Source organism: Myotis myotis, unplaced genomic scaffold (genome assembly GCF_014108235.1).
Source record: "Myotis myotis isolate mMyoMyo1 unplaced genomic scaffold, mMyoMyo1.p scaffold_m19_p_9, whole genome shotgun sequence".
Classification (NCBI taxonomy): Eukaryota; Metazoa; Chordata; class Mammalia; order Chiroptera; family Vespertilionidae; genus Myotis; species Myotis myotis.
Window position 1 is genome coordinate 7,792,310 of NW_023416401.1, and position 15,150 is coordinate 7,807,459.

At 39.0% G+C, this 15,150-nt stretch overlaps 1 protein-coding gene across 1 annotated transcript in view; it reads right to left on the reverse strand.

Annotated features, from left to right (window-relative positions):
- DCC (DCC netrin 1 receptor) overlaps positions 1-15,150 on the reverse strand; it is a 588,022-nt gene that overhangs the window by 95,208 nt on the left and 477,664 nt on the right. The window contains exons 16-18 of the mRNA XM_036322656.1: positions 11,129-11,224; positions 5,932-6,164; positions 1,140-1,278 (exon numbers count right to left, since the gene is read on the reverse strand). Of these exons, the coding sequence (XP_036178549.1) occupies positions 1,140-1,278; positions 5,932-6,164; positions 11,129-11,224 (468 nt within the window). The remainder of the gene's footprint in view (positions 1-1,139; positions 1,279-5,931; positions 6,165-11,128; positions 11,225-15,150) is intronic.

Sequence of the window (15,150 nt, forward strand, 5' to 3'; positions counted from 1 at the left end):
TGTATAGAAAAAAGTACCCATAAAAATGTAAAAATGCAGTAAACTCTGTGAGGTAACATGGTAGCCAAAGATAAAAATTAGGACTGCAATACCATGGGACAAATTCTAATAGAAAGAGAAATTCAAATTCTCCAGAGAAGAGTTTTGTGATCATATTTAAGAAATTCCTATGATATCACAAAGCCAATCAAAAGGCAGGTGAATCCCCGGCCAGCATGGCTCAGTTAGTTGGAGCACCATCCCACACATCAAAAAGTTGTGGGTTTGATTCCCAGTCAGGGCACAGACCTAGGTTGCAGGTTTATCCCAGGTCAGGGCAAGTTTAGGAGACAACTGATGGATGTTTCTCTCTCACATCAATGTTTCCCTACTCCCCCCCCCCCCCCCCGCCCCGCCTTCCTCTCTCTCTAAAAAAAAATCAATAAAAACATATCCTGGTGTGAGGATTAAAAAAAGCATGTTAAACCTTGTATTCTTCAAATGTTGGATCCCTGTGAGCAATGAATGTCAAGTGCACTGCAGGTCTTTTAAGGTAATAAACTCAACTTTTATGATCCACAGTAAATGTGACTGGTAAAATTTATAGGGAATTGCTTTTACCCCAGGTTTGAACTACTTCAAATTGCATGAAGGTTTTCCATTTTGTTCTCTTATTTCTAAAGAATGAACATGACCACCCAAAACTGCTTCCCACATCGAGCTGAGGTTATTTAGGATAAGAATCCATGAGCCTGCAGTTATAATGCAAGGCTTTATTTTGTACCTAATTTCTTTCCCAAAAAAGTAAATCCCTACCGTGACTGTTGGTCAATGATACAAATGCTTTGGACAGAGAGTTCAATGTCTGCCTTTATGTAAATGCATGAAAAAGAAGATTTCTATTTAGATCCCTTGAGTTAATGCCTCAATTAAAACCAGATTGCTTAATCCATTAGGAATTAATTTTCTTTTTTCCTAAAATGGGGAGGAAAATATTAAATATAAAAGTTCTATGAACTATAAAACTTAAGATATTTTATGTAAAATACAGTGTAATTTAGAGCTGAAAATGCACTAGGTTCCACCTTCCACAGGACCTGGGAAGCACCTTTACCAAATGCTGAAGGTAGAAACTCTGAAGCCAGCCTTCCTTCACATACCTGCTTCGTATGTGGTGGCATGTGCCGTCATGCTCCACGTGCTCGACCTTCTGTTTTTTGTGACCATGACCGAGAACTCGTACATTGTGTTTGGTTTGAGGCCTGTTGCTGTGTAACTCAGGGATGTTGTGTCTTCTGACTATACACGTGGGAAAGAAGCAAAGAGGGGAAAAAATGAACTCTATCGACTTGGTAAATCAAGACATGTGAAAAGACTATATAAAATAAGCCAACAAAAACGGAGTCCAGGGAGCTAGGACACAGCACGGACTTTACTTCCTTCCTGTCAGCTGGTGTACACTGGCTTATTGGACAACCAAACCATGATCCACCAAATCAGGTGTTATGTTGCTTAAAGGGGCCGCAAGCTGACAAATACTCCCAAGTGAGGCAATAACCATGGCAACAAGACCAACTCTGTTTCTTCCTGTCAATTCCCTCGTGAAGGTTATCGGTACAGACTTTAACTTCAATTTATTTATAATAATAATATATATATATATATATTTAGTTTTTAATGTTATGCATTTTACATAGACCATGATAATAAGATTAATATTTATTTCCACTGGTAATAAAACTAATTTTTTAGAGTTCTGCTTATGATTTTTGCAAAGAGGCTTTATGGTGCAAACTTTTAGTGATTCAAGAATCTGACTGTTATAAAGAAAATGGACCAAAGCAATGTTGTGTCATGTGGTTTCTTTCTTGTGTGCATACTTCACATTGAACACACATTTAAATTAGGTCACTGAAGCAACTGTTCAGGAAGGGAACAACAAATTGGATAAATATTAAAACATTCCATTTGTGTTAATATTATTTGTCTTCTGAATCTGTTTTTTTGTGTCTTTTAAACAACAGGTTAAAAATATTTTAGTAGAAAGTAAATTATCTGTCTTTATTGCTTACTCAAAAGATCAAAATGATAATGCAGAAAAAAAAATAGGTCAATGCTTATTTTCCATATGATCAGGCAAATTTATGCCTCTTATAAATATCGATTTATGCTTGGTATATAAATCTTTATCTTCTTCCAGAGTTAAGTATTTACTTTGATGTTTATATTTATTATATTTGTTATATATCTATGTCTAGGGAAGTTCTCTTTCCCCACTGATGTCCTATCGATCTCCTCCCTTACTACTTTAGTGTGGCACATCTTTTTTTCTCTACAATGAATCTTTCTTAGATTATAGCTATGAAAATCCTTCATTTTATTATAAAACCAAATAAATACTTAATGGTACAAATAACATTTTCATGATGTGACCTTTCACCCTATTAAAGCGATGACCTCATAAACATCTATCAGAAGCTCTTCTTTAAAACAGCTGTAAACACACATGCCCTAAATAAATGAAAAATATGTTGTAGACTCGGGAAGATGGATCCCATCAAATAAAACACAAAATGGGCAGCCAGTGTCTGACGTGCTGATATATAACTTCCAATCTTGCCCTCCTTCCCTTTCATTGTGAAGGTCTATAAGTCTTAGAGATGGAAATAGGGGAGAGATGGGACCATGAGAAATGTTTCAGTGAGGAAGGATCACATATCATAATACTAGTCTCTTAGAGCATAGACACCAGTGGCATCTGGAAGGCCACTAAGCAATAATGTCTTTATTTGTGGTTTAGAATGACACATTAGCATTCTATAAATACTATGAAGTCACTGAATTTTCTCAGGAACCTCATGGAAAGTTGCTGCTCGGCATAAAGCGTTAGCCTAGAAGTTTTTGGGAAATCATGGCCAGTTATTTCTTTTGAGCATAGAATACCCAGGTACTGCTTGTCTGAGTATCAGTTTCCTCATTTATAAACAGAGAAAACCATAGCACTGACCTCATGGCGTTATTTAAAGTGTGTAATAAGTCAAGTGAAACATTGTCTGGCGCACGGTATGAAATAAATGTTGGCTACAATATTTCATGCATTGCTTAATGTGCTATATAATTTTAGGTATGTGTTCAATTCTGTTTTGAGTTGTCAGCATCTTGAGGGCAGAGGCAATTATGCATAACTTTGTATCTTCTGTAATACCCATGCGATGTCTGGTAAATGCTAGTTGGTACTCTAGGAATGTATTTGGAATGAAAATTTGTATAAAGCATCAGGTGATTAATCACTTTAGTAGAAAAGAAATTATAGACTCTTTCTCCATTTGATAAAGCCATTTGGAGTTTTGGACAATGACAATAGGAAAATCTGGATTATGGCTTGATTTGGGACTAAATGAGGTAGAAAGGTGCTCCTGTGAGGAAAGCCCTGAATATGGCATCTAGTCATCCTGAGTTCCAGCTCTCCTTTAATAGGGAATTTTTGCCAAGTTATACAACCTACCCAAGTCTTCATAAACACAACTACATACATGTTTAACTATGAAGAAGCTCACTTATTCTTTCTGTAGTGGGTGCGAATATCCCAATCATATAGATGAGAACAATCAGATTAAGTTAAGTGACCTGAGAGGACAGAGTGAGACCAACTCCTGAGCCCGGGTCATGTGGCTCCACGTATGTGTTTTTGCCCTCTATCTTGTGTGTGCCCTGCCTACCTTATAAAGCTGGTGAGTGAGATGAAATAATATCACGACAGTGTTTTGAAAAGTTCAAAGTGCAAAACCAAAGCATTATATGACCACTATTTATAAAATTTAAATTTATTGTATGTTCTTTCTAGTGGATCAGATATGTTCTACAGTTATCCTTGCTCTCCAGCTTACCCAGCTCTTCCTTCTAACCCTTCTTCTTGGGGTGTGGATGTAGACTGTGCATGTGTGAGAAGGGGGCTTGAATATTAGTAATTGAAAGACTTGGATCAGGGAAGATAATGTGGAGAAAAACAGTTTAAATCTTTTTATTTTTTTTATTTCCAAACTCCAACCTATGAGAGAATAGTTTTGGGGTGGGGTCTTGCTTTCCAGGCATTCTTTGTGAAACTCAGTAATTCTGTGTCTGCTGTATTAGTCTATTCATCTGAAATAATTTGCCTCACTCAAGAAATTTTGGAACTCAAACTGTTGTGCAGAGAGCAACCATTGTCCTTCAGAACATTTCACAGAATGGCAAAGTACCCATGGTATTTTTGTGAAATGAATGTAACAAAGTATAGCAATTATGATCATAAATTATTTTAAGTAGCCATTTTAAAGTAAACTTAGAATTGGGAAACCTGTATATAAAAATATTATTTTTAATGCTCTCATGTTTCATTGGTTGTCTTATCTGATAATGTTATCTCTATTCATAGCTCTGTTAAGTATTAAATCTAATACTATAAGGATGTGTATAGGATACTTACAACAATATCTTATATCAGTGACACTAAGGGCTTCCCTGGAGAGTTTTCCAAAAACCTGACCTAGCATGGAGGCAATACCAAAGAGCCCTTTCTTAAAAGAAATGGTTTCAACTAAAAACTGATTTATGATGAAATGTGAATTTTATGCCACTTAAACGTTAAATGCTAGAAGCAAATTGAGCATGGCTGCATGAAGAAAGGCTGACATGAAACTATTGGTCGGATTTTGCTTTATCTCCAGGATTTTACAGTCAGAAGTTCCCAAAGGATATTTTCATCCCCCTGATCACCACTGGATGGAGGCTGGATTAAGCAAGATGGCAGTTTGGTGGAATGAACATTGGGTAAAGTATCATGTGGTCCAAATTCTCTCTGAGAGCAACCTTAGGAAAGTAGTAAAGAGAGGGGATATAAGAAGCTGGAGCACCAGAGTTGAGTTATTGTGTACTTGGATCTTGGGGAATTTATTCTCTTGTTTTTGAAACACCTTATTTATCCCACATCACCAGCCCGTGGGCTTTATATTTTAAATATATTATCTCACTTGAATAGTTTATGAATTCTATAGAGTCTATCTATGGAGCTGAGTGTATTACTCATTCTAAAATTATAAATAATATATTAAGTAACAATGACTAAACCATGTTTAACTGCACAGTTCTAGGGACAAAGTAGGTGTTGGACTATCACTTGTGGATCTCACTTTTGTCTACATTTGTGTACTGTTTGTATATGCCAACATGGTGGCAGGCTTACGTGGTAACAAGATTGTCCTGGTTTATAATGATTTGTTGCAATTCTTGTGGCCGGCTGCCAAGGGATTTAAAATTATTAAGGACAATGCCTCAACTGTGTATCTCAAAGGAGCTCTTAGGGGCTGTGAGATGACTGAGTGATGAGGCAGGAATAAGGAGCCTTGTCTAATTCAGATTAAAGGGGGTGTACATTGTGAGTTTTCTTTATTACATAAGGGTGTTTCAAGGTTAAACAGAGGAGTAGATGCTAATGGCTGAGAGCGTTTTCCAAGGAGGCTATAAAAATCCTCCATCCACGTATCCCCAGTCAGAATCATTGTCAGAGAGATCCTCTGTAACATTAATAAAGTGGCCTTTGGTGTCAATCCAGATTCCAAATGAAAAGAAAGATAAAAATCTATCTAGACAATTAATGTGGAGCCCTGCTATTTTCAAAGGAAAATGTCATTCCTTTACACTGTATTATTTATCTATCAAAATTTTATGTCTATAAACCCAGCATCTGGTGGAATTCAAATACCATTGTGCATCATCTCTTGGCATTTTTCTACCTCGCCTTAGAATTGCTTCCCAAGACGTAATCATTCCTGTGCTACTGAGTTATTAAAATGCTTTGTTTTCCCACTTAGCAGTCACTGCAGCAAAAGGACTCAGAGTCAGGAAGCACATAGAACGATGTATTCAACAAATGACAGCTCGTTTAAAATTCCACGCTGTCAACGCGAACTTCACCTTGTATTTCGTATTTGCAGAAAAGCTGGTCCTCCACCGGACAGTGTAAAGTCGCACTTCGGACGCCTTCTGGTTCTTGGGGACAGAGTTGTCTGCCCAGCTGACCCTCACGGCCTCGTGCGTCAGAGCCACAGCCTGTACACCTACTGGTGGGAGCATGGGGGTGGAGACATCTGGGACCGAGGTGGGGAGATCATCAAGCAAAGGATAATAATCAACTGGGTCAGTGGGATCTGGGTTCCACAACCCGCCAAATGAAACAAACAGATAAATACATAAATGAAAGAGTTAAAAAATAAATACCAGTGGTAACACATCACAATGAGTTAAATGCATGGCAATAATGATGAAAGGGAACATGAGAAGAACAGAAAAAAATACAGTTAATTCAATCGGAAAACTCATCAGAAAGTGTTGCTATATTACAAAAATAACTGTTTTCTATAATGGGCTCAGCTCCTTGGAGTGGTTTTATCAATTTGGCTGCCATTTCTAGTTATATATTTAAAAAGTCCATTTCTTCTTGAAATTTTGCCCATTACTTCTCCAATGATCTGGTATAGACAGCATCAGATTTATAACTATTCAAATAACTTAAAATAACATGATAAAAAGGAGTGTCTGGCTTATATCCTCCTGCAAAAAAATCTGTCCAGCTTATTTTTTAGAATTAGTAAGAGCCCAAGTTTGGGCCTTTTATTTTATACCTCAGACATTTAAATTTGTAATATTTTACCTTTATGTCATGTAATGTGTACTCTCACTAACCAAAAACAAGACGAGCTCTCAGGCTGGGCATGTGACACCATTTGGGGAGATGGGACTTTCTAGAAGGTAGAGAATCAGAAGCAGTGCACACGCAGAATTTAAGTTTTTAAAGAGCCTCGTTCCGAGAGCAGCGGCTACTGGCTGGTTTTGATGATCACTTTGTCCACTGCATTTCACATGCATAGCCCCTACTCATCTCTCTGTTTTCCAATGAATTATTTAGCAGTGTATTGGGCTGTGGTCTTTGGAGCAAAATATAAAACCCCAAAGCAAAAACAACAAAAGGCAAGAAAAAAATAGAGAGAGAAAGAAAAATGTGTGTTTAAAATTTAATGACAGAGCCCAGGCTTTTTGTATTTCCTTTCATGTGTCCTTTTTATGCAGGGCCCCTTTAACGCCAAATGGATTTATGAAACAATGCAGGGGGAGTGCAGACACTGCAGCCTCCGGGAGGGTGCCCAGCGGTCAGCAGGCTGGAGCACAGGTGGAAGGTGCTGTTGCCAGACCGCGGTGGGTGCTGCCCCCTGCGCCTGCTTCTATTCTCAGCTGACTCTCCAAGGAGAATGTTATGCACACGGGAGGCCTACTCGAAAGTACAAACCCCCTTTTGACCAAGCTTATTCATGACTTACCCCACGTGCTGTTTCTTTGCCTAATCTAATTTTGTTGGTACATCTATATTCACTTTATAGCCTTTTGGTGAGCCCAACCGGCGTGGCTCAGTGGTTGAACGTTGACCTATGAACCAGGAGGTCAGGGTTTGATTCCCGGTCAGGGCACGTGCCTGGGATGTGGGCTTGATCCCCAGTGTGGGGTGTGCAGGAGGCAGCCGATCAATGATTCTCTCTCGTCATTGATGGTTCTATCTCTCCCTCTCCCTTCCTCTCTGAAATCAATAAAAATATATATTTTTTTGGGGAAAAAAAGAAATGGTGATACTCAGCTCTGCTATTTCTGAATGTTAGGAGAATATATTTTTTCACAACTTGTTGAGTTTCTTGAAGCCTCAGTTTCACAATGCATCCCTCAAATTCCAAGTAATGCTGTTCGGTGGCACTTATCTGTGGACTTTGATGATGCAAAAATGTCTACCCTTGGGCACATGTGTCTTGACTCTTATAGGGAATTTTTTTTTTTTAAGCATGGTTTGTCATTCTACTTGCCACCTCTTTTACAGCTGCATTGCTTAATGGTCGCTAGTTAAAGAAATAATTCAAATTTAAATTAATTAAAATTAAGTAAAATTTAAAATTCACTTCTGTTGCACTAGCCAATTGCAAGTGCTTACTGGTCACATGAGCCTGGTGCCTTCCCTATTGGACAGGACAGATGTAGAGCATTTCCAACAAAGCAGAATATTCCAGCTGGTAGCAAACACTCCTCTAGATTCATATATGCTAAATATATTGCAAATTATCCTTTTTCTCTCAGGATAGAAATGGAGTAGTCCAATTAAAAACATCTTTGTATTGCTAAAACAACTTCTTTTAATTATTTTATACTCCTGGGTGTCTTATATGCCATTTATTTTCAATGGTTATATTCAAAAGGGTAAAAAAAGTAACAAAGACAAAATATAGCTTCAAGCTTTCTGCTAAAAAGAGAACCCTACTCAATTCCTAATAGATGTTTTGGTCAGAGCCCATGCATTTTTTCAGTCGATATATTTATATTCTAAAAGAGCTATTTTTTTAAAAAAATAACACAGTTTTACATCTGGATTGTACTTCATTTAGACATTGATAAAACGGTTGAGAATAAACAAATTCAAACAACAGACCTCCTTATTCCCTGGCCCTCTCCCTTCTCTGGGCTCAAAACAGCTTGCCCTCATGACAATAGGAAATAAAAGGTTTTATAGTGAAAACGAAGCCCTACCCACCCATCTGACCTGGTGACACTTTCCTCAGCTCTCATTCTGATACATTCCCGATGGGGCGGGCTGCAGAGAGGGCCGGCATCCGTGCGCACACGCGTGCGGGAAGCACCAGGGCCTGGTACTTACTCTGGCCTGAAGCATTTATTGCCTGCGGTTTTTTACTTCTGTTATCCTGGCCTCTTCGCAGGCTGCTCATGGGAATGCTCCGCAGAAGCTCGGAGTCAGAGCATGTGTGTTCTGCAGCCATAGGACAGAGTTTCTCCCAGAACCTTAGCCTTTCCTGCTTGCTTGTCCTTTATTCTCCACGATGCGCAGAAACACAGTGAATCTGCCATGACCAGGACGAGTGCAGGCCCTTCTCTCAGAAAGGGCTGGTTTTAGTCATCCCTCTCCAGCCCCTTCCTGACTTGTCTTCAATAAGAAAATCCCCCACACCATATCTAACTTTGGGTAGCATTTCATTTCTCAGACCCATGAGGATTAGAGTCAGATCAGGGAAAAAACTGTCTCAGCGATCGCTGGTGTTTTAGAAACCACTCGGGGAATGCCATATGCTGGGAATTAAAGACTGACCACCAACACTAAGGGGAAGTGAAGTTAATTACGCCAGAACGGCTCCTTCTGAGCGGCTTCGCTTCAGTTGATTTGAACTCTACTATCTCTATGACTACCACTTGCTGCTCAAAATGTTATTTATTTATTGGTAGCCTAAGTGGCCCTTTTTTGTGGGCTTTAGTTTCGGTAAAAACAATAATAAGAGTTTTAAAAGACTGGCCACAAGTTCAGTTGCCACTTCCACAAGCAGTGGGCCAGTGTCTTTCCTCACAGGCAGGAAGAGGTGACGTACTATAGGAACATTATGGGACGCTCAGGTACAGCCAAAGCCAGCTGTGACCTCTCCAAGAACCTGGCTGCTGGACGGGCAGGAGAGTAAGGGGAAGTGGAAACTCCAGGTCCCGCCCATGAGGTTATCTTGTATTTTACGCTCTGGATCTCCATTGCCTCATCCCTCTATATGTAGGGATAATGTGTTTATTAGGAATGTTTTGAAAGTAGTAATTCTACTTCAAGAAATGCTAATACCTCAATCCTGCTATTTCTGAATATTTTTCATGACATTGAATTTTTTGGAATCTCAGTTTGAGAATGCATCCCTCAAATTTTAAGTAATGCGGTTTGTTGGTATTTACCTATGAACTTATATAACTAAAAAATGCTTCTTGCTGACCCTTCTGGGGAGTCATGAGCTTCTTTGATAACACAATGGAAAATATGTAGTGTCTCCACAGATAACTGTATAGATGGACATATACACAAATTGCACACATCACTTTCGGCAGAATATAGACCTTGAAACCAATGGCCAAAAGGTCAAAGAGACTCTGGAATAACAGCTTAGCCTACTGAATCTGAAATCAATAAAGTGATGCTATGCCCTGGAGACCATCATGTAACTGCTGTGAATCCACACAACAACTGCGTGTTCTCCATGTAGTCGACGAATGGAGCTGTTGAGTGTGGAAAACAAACTGTTTAAAGTTCACATAAATTTAGGTGGTAGCAGCAGTCACCGGCTTCTACTATTTATGTTATGATCCTTTATTCCTGCCTGCCAGGGCTCCACTCTCGGGCACTCAGTGGTTTTCCATGTCCTCTGTGCTCACTATCAAACCCTGCCCTTAGATCCTTTATTCTCATCACCTACACATCGGTGACAGGTTCACTGAGGTCTGAGGGTTGTGGATTTTGAAAGAGGTTGGGGTCAAAGTATTCACTAAAGAGATGTACATCTTGGGTTTTACTTTCAGATTTCAGACATAAGACCACTGGGGTGGTCATGTGACTTTCCGGTGTCCCTGAACAGACCACAGAGGTGTCACTTATCCTGTCGTTTAAAAAGCCCAGCCTTGCTCAGAAATAGTCTTCATAAACAGCTTGGATCTCACTTTCTTACCCATCCTTCCCTCAGTTCTTTGAGCCCAGTTTCTCTTGTGTGGGGCCTTTACAGTCCAGCTCACCTGAGAATTCCCAGAGGAGACACGCCCTGGGCGCAGCCAATCCTTTTACGGTCCAGGGGCCCTGGACACTGTTGATTGACCTGAAGGTCCAACCCAGGAAGAAGGCACTGGGGGGCTCGGCCCAGCCCCTGCACCCCCAGGAGGGCAGGCCATCCTTGTCAAGGAGCCCGAAGGACCTGCAGAGAAGCAAGGGCTCCTCCCGGCATTTGGGGGCCTTTGTGCAGAGACCCTCTCGCCAAAGTGGCATCGCTGGGAGGCACGCTCCTCGGGGGAATGAAGGGTGGTATCAGGGCACCAAAATAGGAAGCCACTCCGAGGAGAGAATGAGAGCTCTCTTTCCCTAAGTCCATGTATAGTTTATAGACTGAACTTCTCTTCCTTCCATTTGAAAACCAGAAAGATAATCAAGCTTGTGTATGCGTGTACACACACGTAGGGCTCGGAACATGACTGCATACATTTCCTGTGTTTTATTTTGCCATCACTCAAACACCGGCTGCTTGTCAGAGCGGGGTTAGCTATGGTGGCTTACCTGTCATAGACCTGGTGGTGGCACTTTCATACAGAGGAACGCCTTCTCCTGCGTTATTGAAAGCTTTTAGGGAGATTACATAATGGGAGCTTGACTCTGGAGAAAAAAACAGAAAGAATACGAACACGTTGATTTATTTAATGCGCTGAAATACGCAGGGTAAAGCAAATCCAGTATAATCTAATAAGTATACTGTGGATTAAAAACAAGTGAGTGTGATTCTGGGAAGAAGGTGGCAGCGCTGACAATGTGCGTCTCTGAGCTTCCGGAATCTTCACATTAGAAGACATTGAACCACTGGATAGAAAAGCGGAGGCATTTGATCATTTTCAGCAACACTAGGTGCTGAGGTGTACTCTCACATCCTCAACCGCAAGTGAGTACAGAGGAACCAACAACCCTCAGGCCTGCACAGTATCCGCTTCTGTGAGAGAGAAATGCAGGGAAACATCCAAGCTGAGGACACGGTGATTTCAGGTCACCAGCAGGCAATGCAGCAAGTGCAGCAGAGCAGTGTGAGGACAGTAAACATAAATCCCGAAATTAGCCCACAGTCTCCCTTTCAGGCCGAGGCTCACACTGAGGACAAACCACAGGAAATAGATTTAAAATTTGAAGCAATAGAAATGAAGGGAAGAGAAAATACATACACAAGTAGGAAAGAGGAACCACCACAAAACTTAGAAAAAAGGTGCATAATTTTTAGTGCGTATAAGGGGTTGGCCAACTTCTCTACAAAGGGCGAAGAGAAGAAATATTTTAGCTTTGTAGAGCACTCTGCCTCCGTCACATATTTGTGTTTGCTTTGTCTGCTTACACAGTACTTCAGACTTCAAATCGATGAAAACCATTCTTAGTTCAGTGGGATCCAAATAAGAACAGGACCTGGGCCAGGCTTGACCCACAGGCTCTACTGTGCTGAGCCAGGAGCCCTAGTCTAATGAAAACAACAGGCGAGGAGCTCTGTGAGTTGAGAAAAGCAAATGAACTTCTGGGAGAACAGGAAAAAGAAACACATGCAAGAAAGCATTAAAAATCTGTTGAGGTTAAATTTCATACAAAATAAAATCAGGAGAATATCATTCCTGTAGACAAGTACACACTCTCTCTCTCTCTCTCTCTCTCTCTCTCTCTCTCTCTCTCTCACACACACACACACACACACACACAGGATAAAAAATACACAAAAAATTGATCAAATCTGCAATTTACTATTTCAAAATGAGCTAACAAACATTAAGAAAATAATAAAATGCCAAAAATGCAAGATCAACATAGAATCAGAAAAAGCTCAGAAACGAATTGGCATAACTCAAAAATTATATACAAGTGAAAAAATAACTTTAGAAATAGAGGGTATCAAGAGGAACAAATAAATAAAACAAGAAGAAAACAAAATGAAAACTAAGTTACTAACTTACAAGTAATCAGGATATTGTTCCCCTGATCCTGAACACTACTAGGAAATGAGTTTTAGACATTTGAAATGACCAGGGGAGATATTGAGCTAACTGGTAAACAATACATTTAATGAATGAAGACTAAGTGAGGGTTAAGAGGGAGCTATTTTATCTTGCAGGGCTACGTATTCTGCTTTTGAAGATATATTACAACCATAGACAACATTAAGAGACAATAGGGATGGCATATGCAAAAATGTTTCAACAATTATTATTTCTGGTGATACTATTATTGTTATTATTCTGAAACTAACATAATATGGGATAAAGCAAATGTGTAATCATAAAAAATTCTAACTCTATCATCCCCTGTGTCCTCGAGAACCGGGTTCTTGATGTGGATGGAACAACATACAGATTTAAAATAGGAAAGGTTAGATAAAGTACTGTGCTCCAAAATTTTAATTAGAAAAACCAGTTTAAACTCCACAGGTATTTTATCACTTTTAGTTCTGTCCACTGAAAAGTTTAGAAACAGACTTAATAACAAAAAGTATCCCCGCACCAAGACTTGGATTTTGAAAACGTATTTCCCTCTGCAAGAAACAAGGGCTTATTGATTCTGGTCTGAGATGACTCCGGCTCATATCAGTTGAGCCTGAAACATCCTGAAGTATCAGATAGAAAGGAAACAACCAGATGAATAGGCTTATGTCAAATGGATTCACAAATCAACCTGAAGGGGCTTCCACAGACCAAAGACGAGGACACTCTGAGCTTCCATAGAGAAAAAAGTTGCAATGGATTAAAGCCCAACAAATACATATAAGTGGATAAATTCATTAAGATATATATATATATCTATATCTATATCTATCTATCTATCTATCTATCTATCTATCTATCTATCTATCTATCTATGTGTGTGTGTAATTCTTATTCAATGTATTGGGATGACATTGGTTAATAAAATTATGTAGGTTTCAAGCACACAATTCTGTAATAACATCATCTGTACATTGTATTATGTATTCAACATCCAAAGTTAAGTCTCTCTTTCTGTCACCATTTATCCCCTTTACCTTCTTCTACCTCTCCCCACCCCACTTTCCCTCTTGTAATCACCATACTGTTGTCAGTGTCTATGAGGGCTTTTGTTTTGTTTTGTTTTTGTTTTGCTTAATCCCTTTGTCACTAGTCGTCAGAGAAATGCACATTAAAACCACCATGAACCCGGTTGGTGTGGCTCAGTGATTGAGCATCGACCTATGATCCAGGAGGTCACAGTTTGATTCCTGGTCAGGGCACATGCCCAGGTTGTGGGCATGATCCCCAGTGGGAGGTGTGCAGGAGGCAGCCAATCAGTGGTTTTCTCTCATAATCAATGTTTCTATCTCTCTCTCCCTTCCTCTCTAAAATCAATAAAAAATATATTTTTAAAATATAATAAAATGGAACTGCCTTACAATCCAACGATTCCATAAAGATATTTTTAAAAATAATAAGAGTTGGTCCATTGTGAGGTTGATAGACGACCAAATTATAATCTTGAAAACTGGGTAAAAACTCAAATATTTAATGTGTCTTAAATAAACTCTGTGCAACCAACTGCATAAGAGGGAAAGCATCTCCTTATAAGTTATTCCAACTTATAAGACCAGTAATAGAATTCAAATACTGCTAGTTTGCAGCCCCAATGAGCAAAGTGGAAACATCTAGATATCATGTTCCTACCAATCAAAAAGCACATGACCCAGTAGAGCAAGCATGTCAAACTCAAAGGCTAATACGGGCCAAATAAATGAGTTTGACATGCTTGCTCTAGAAGAGTCTTGCCAAAAAGATAAAAATGACTTAGTCTGATTAAACCTCTAGATCCAAATGCCAGTTTGTAGGAAATAGAGAAAAAAAGGTTTAACTCCAACTTAAAGCAATTTAGTGAGCTATAGATTTGTTGTCTGTGGTTTTCTGTATCTGAGTTTTATTTTACAATAATAAAGCTTTTAAAATAAGTGAATTTATCTCTGACAGTGTTCTTTGAAAATTGATGAAATTTTTCTTCATAAAATTTTATGGGACCTAAATATTAGAGTTAAAGTTATTGGTATTTCAAAGCACAATAACAGAAGAGCTACAATATAGCAAACAATAAAATAAAATTACATATTATGTAACTAAAGGGGATCTAGTCAGTGAACTACTTCATGTATAAGGGATATTTATTATTTTTTGTTGTTTAAGTAGGTTATTTATAAGAGAGTAGTCAGTCAGCAAGTGTTAAATGCTCTTGGAGGTCCAGGAATGTTTGATAAAAGATGGATCTCTGTGTCAGGTTACAATCATAATTCTGGGCAGAGAAAACAAGAAAAGACTACATAAAATTGAGCAGTAAAGTGAGTGCTACCACTTATGAATACTACATGAGTTTAGAGGTCTAAAAATTAGTGAGGAATTGGGTCATCAAAGGTATGGACTTGGAACTAGGGCTTGAGGTATGAGTAGGATTTAGAGGTAGAAGAATGGTGAACATTTCCTGAAATGTTTACAATACAAGTAGGGAGGTCAACAAGGTACTTTTTTGCTAGGAAACAAGTCCTTTATAGTTATTGGAATAAAGACTTA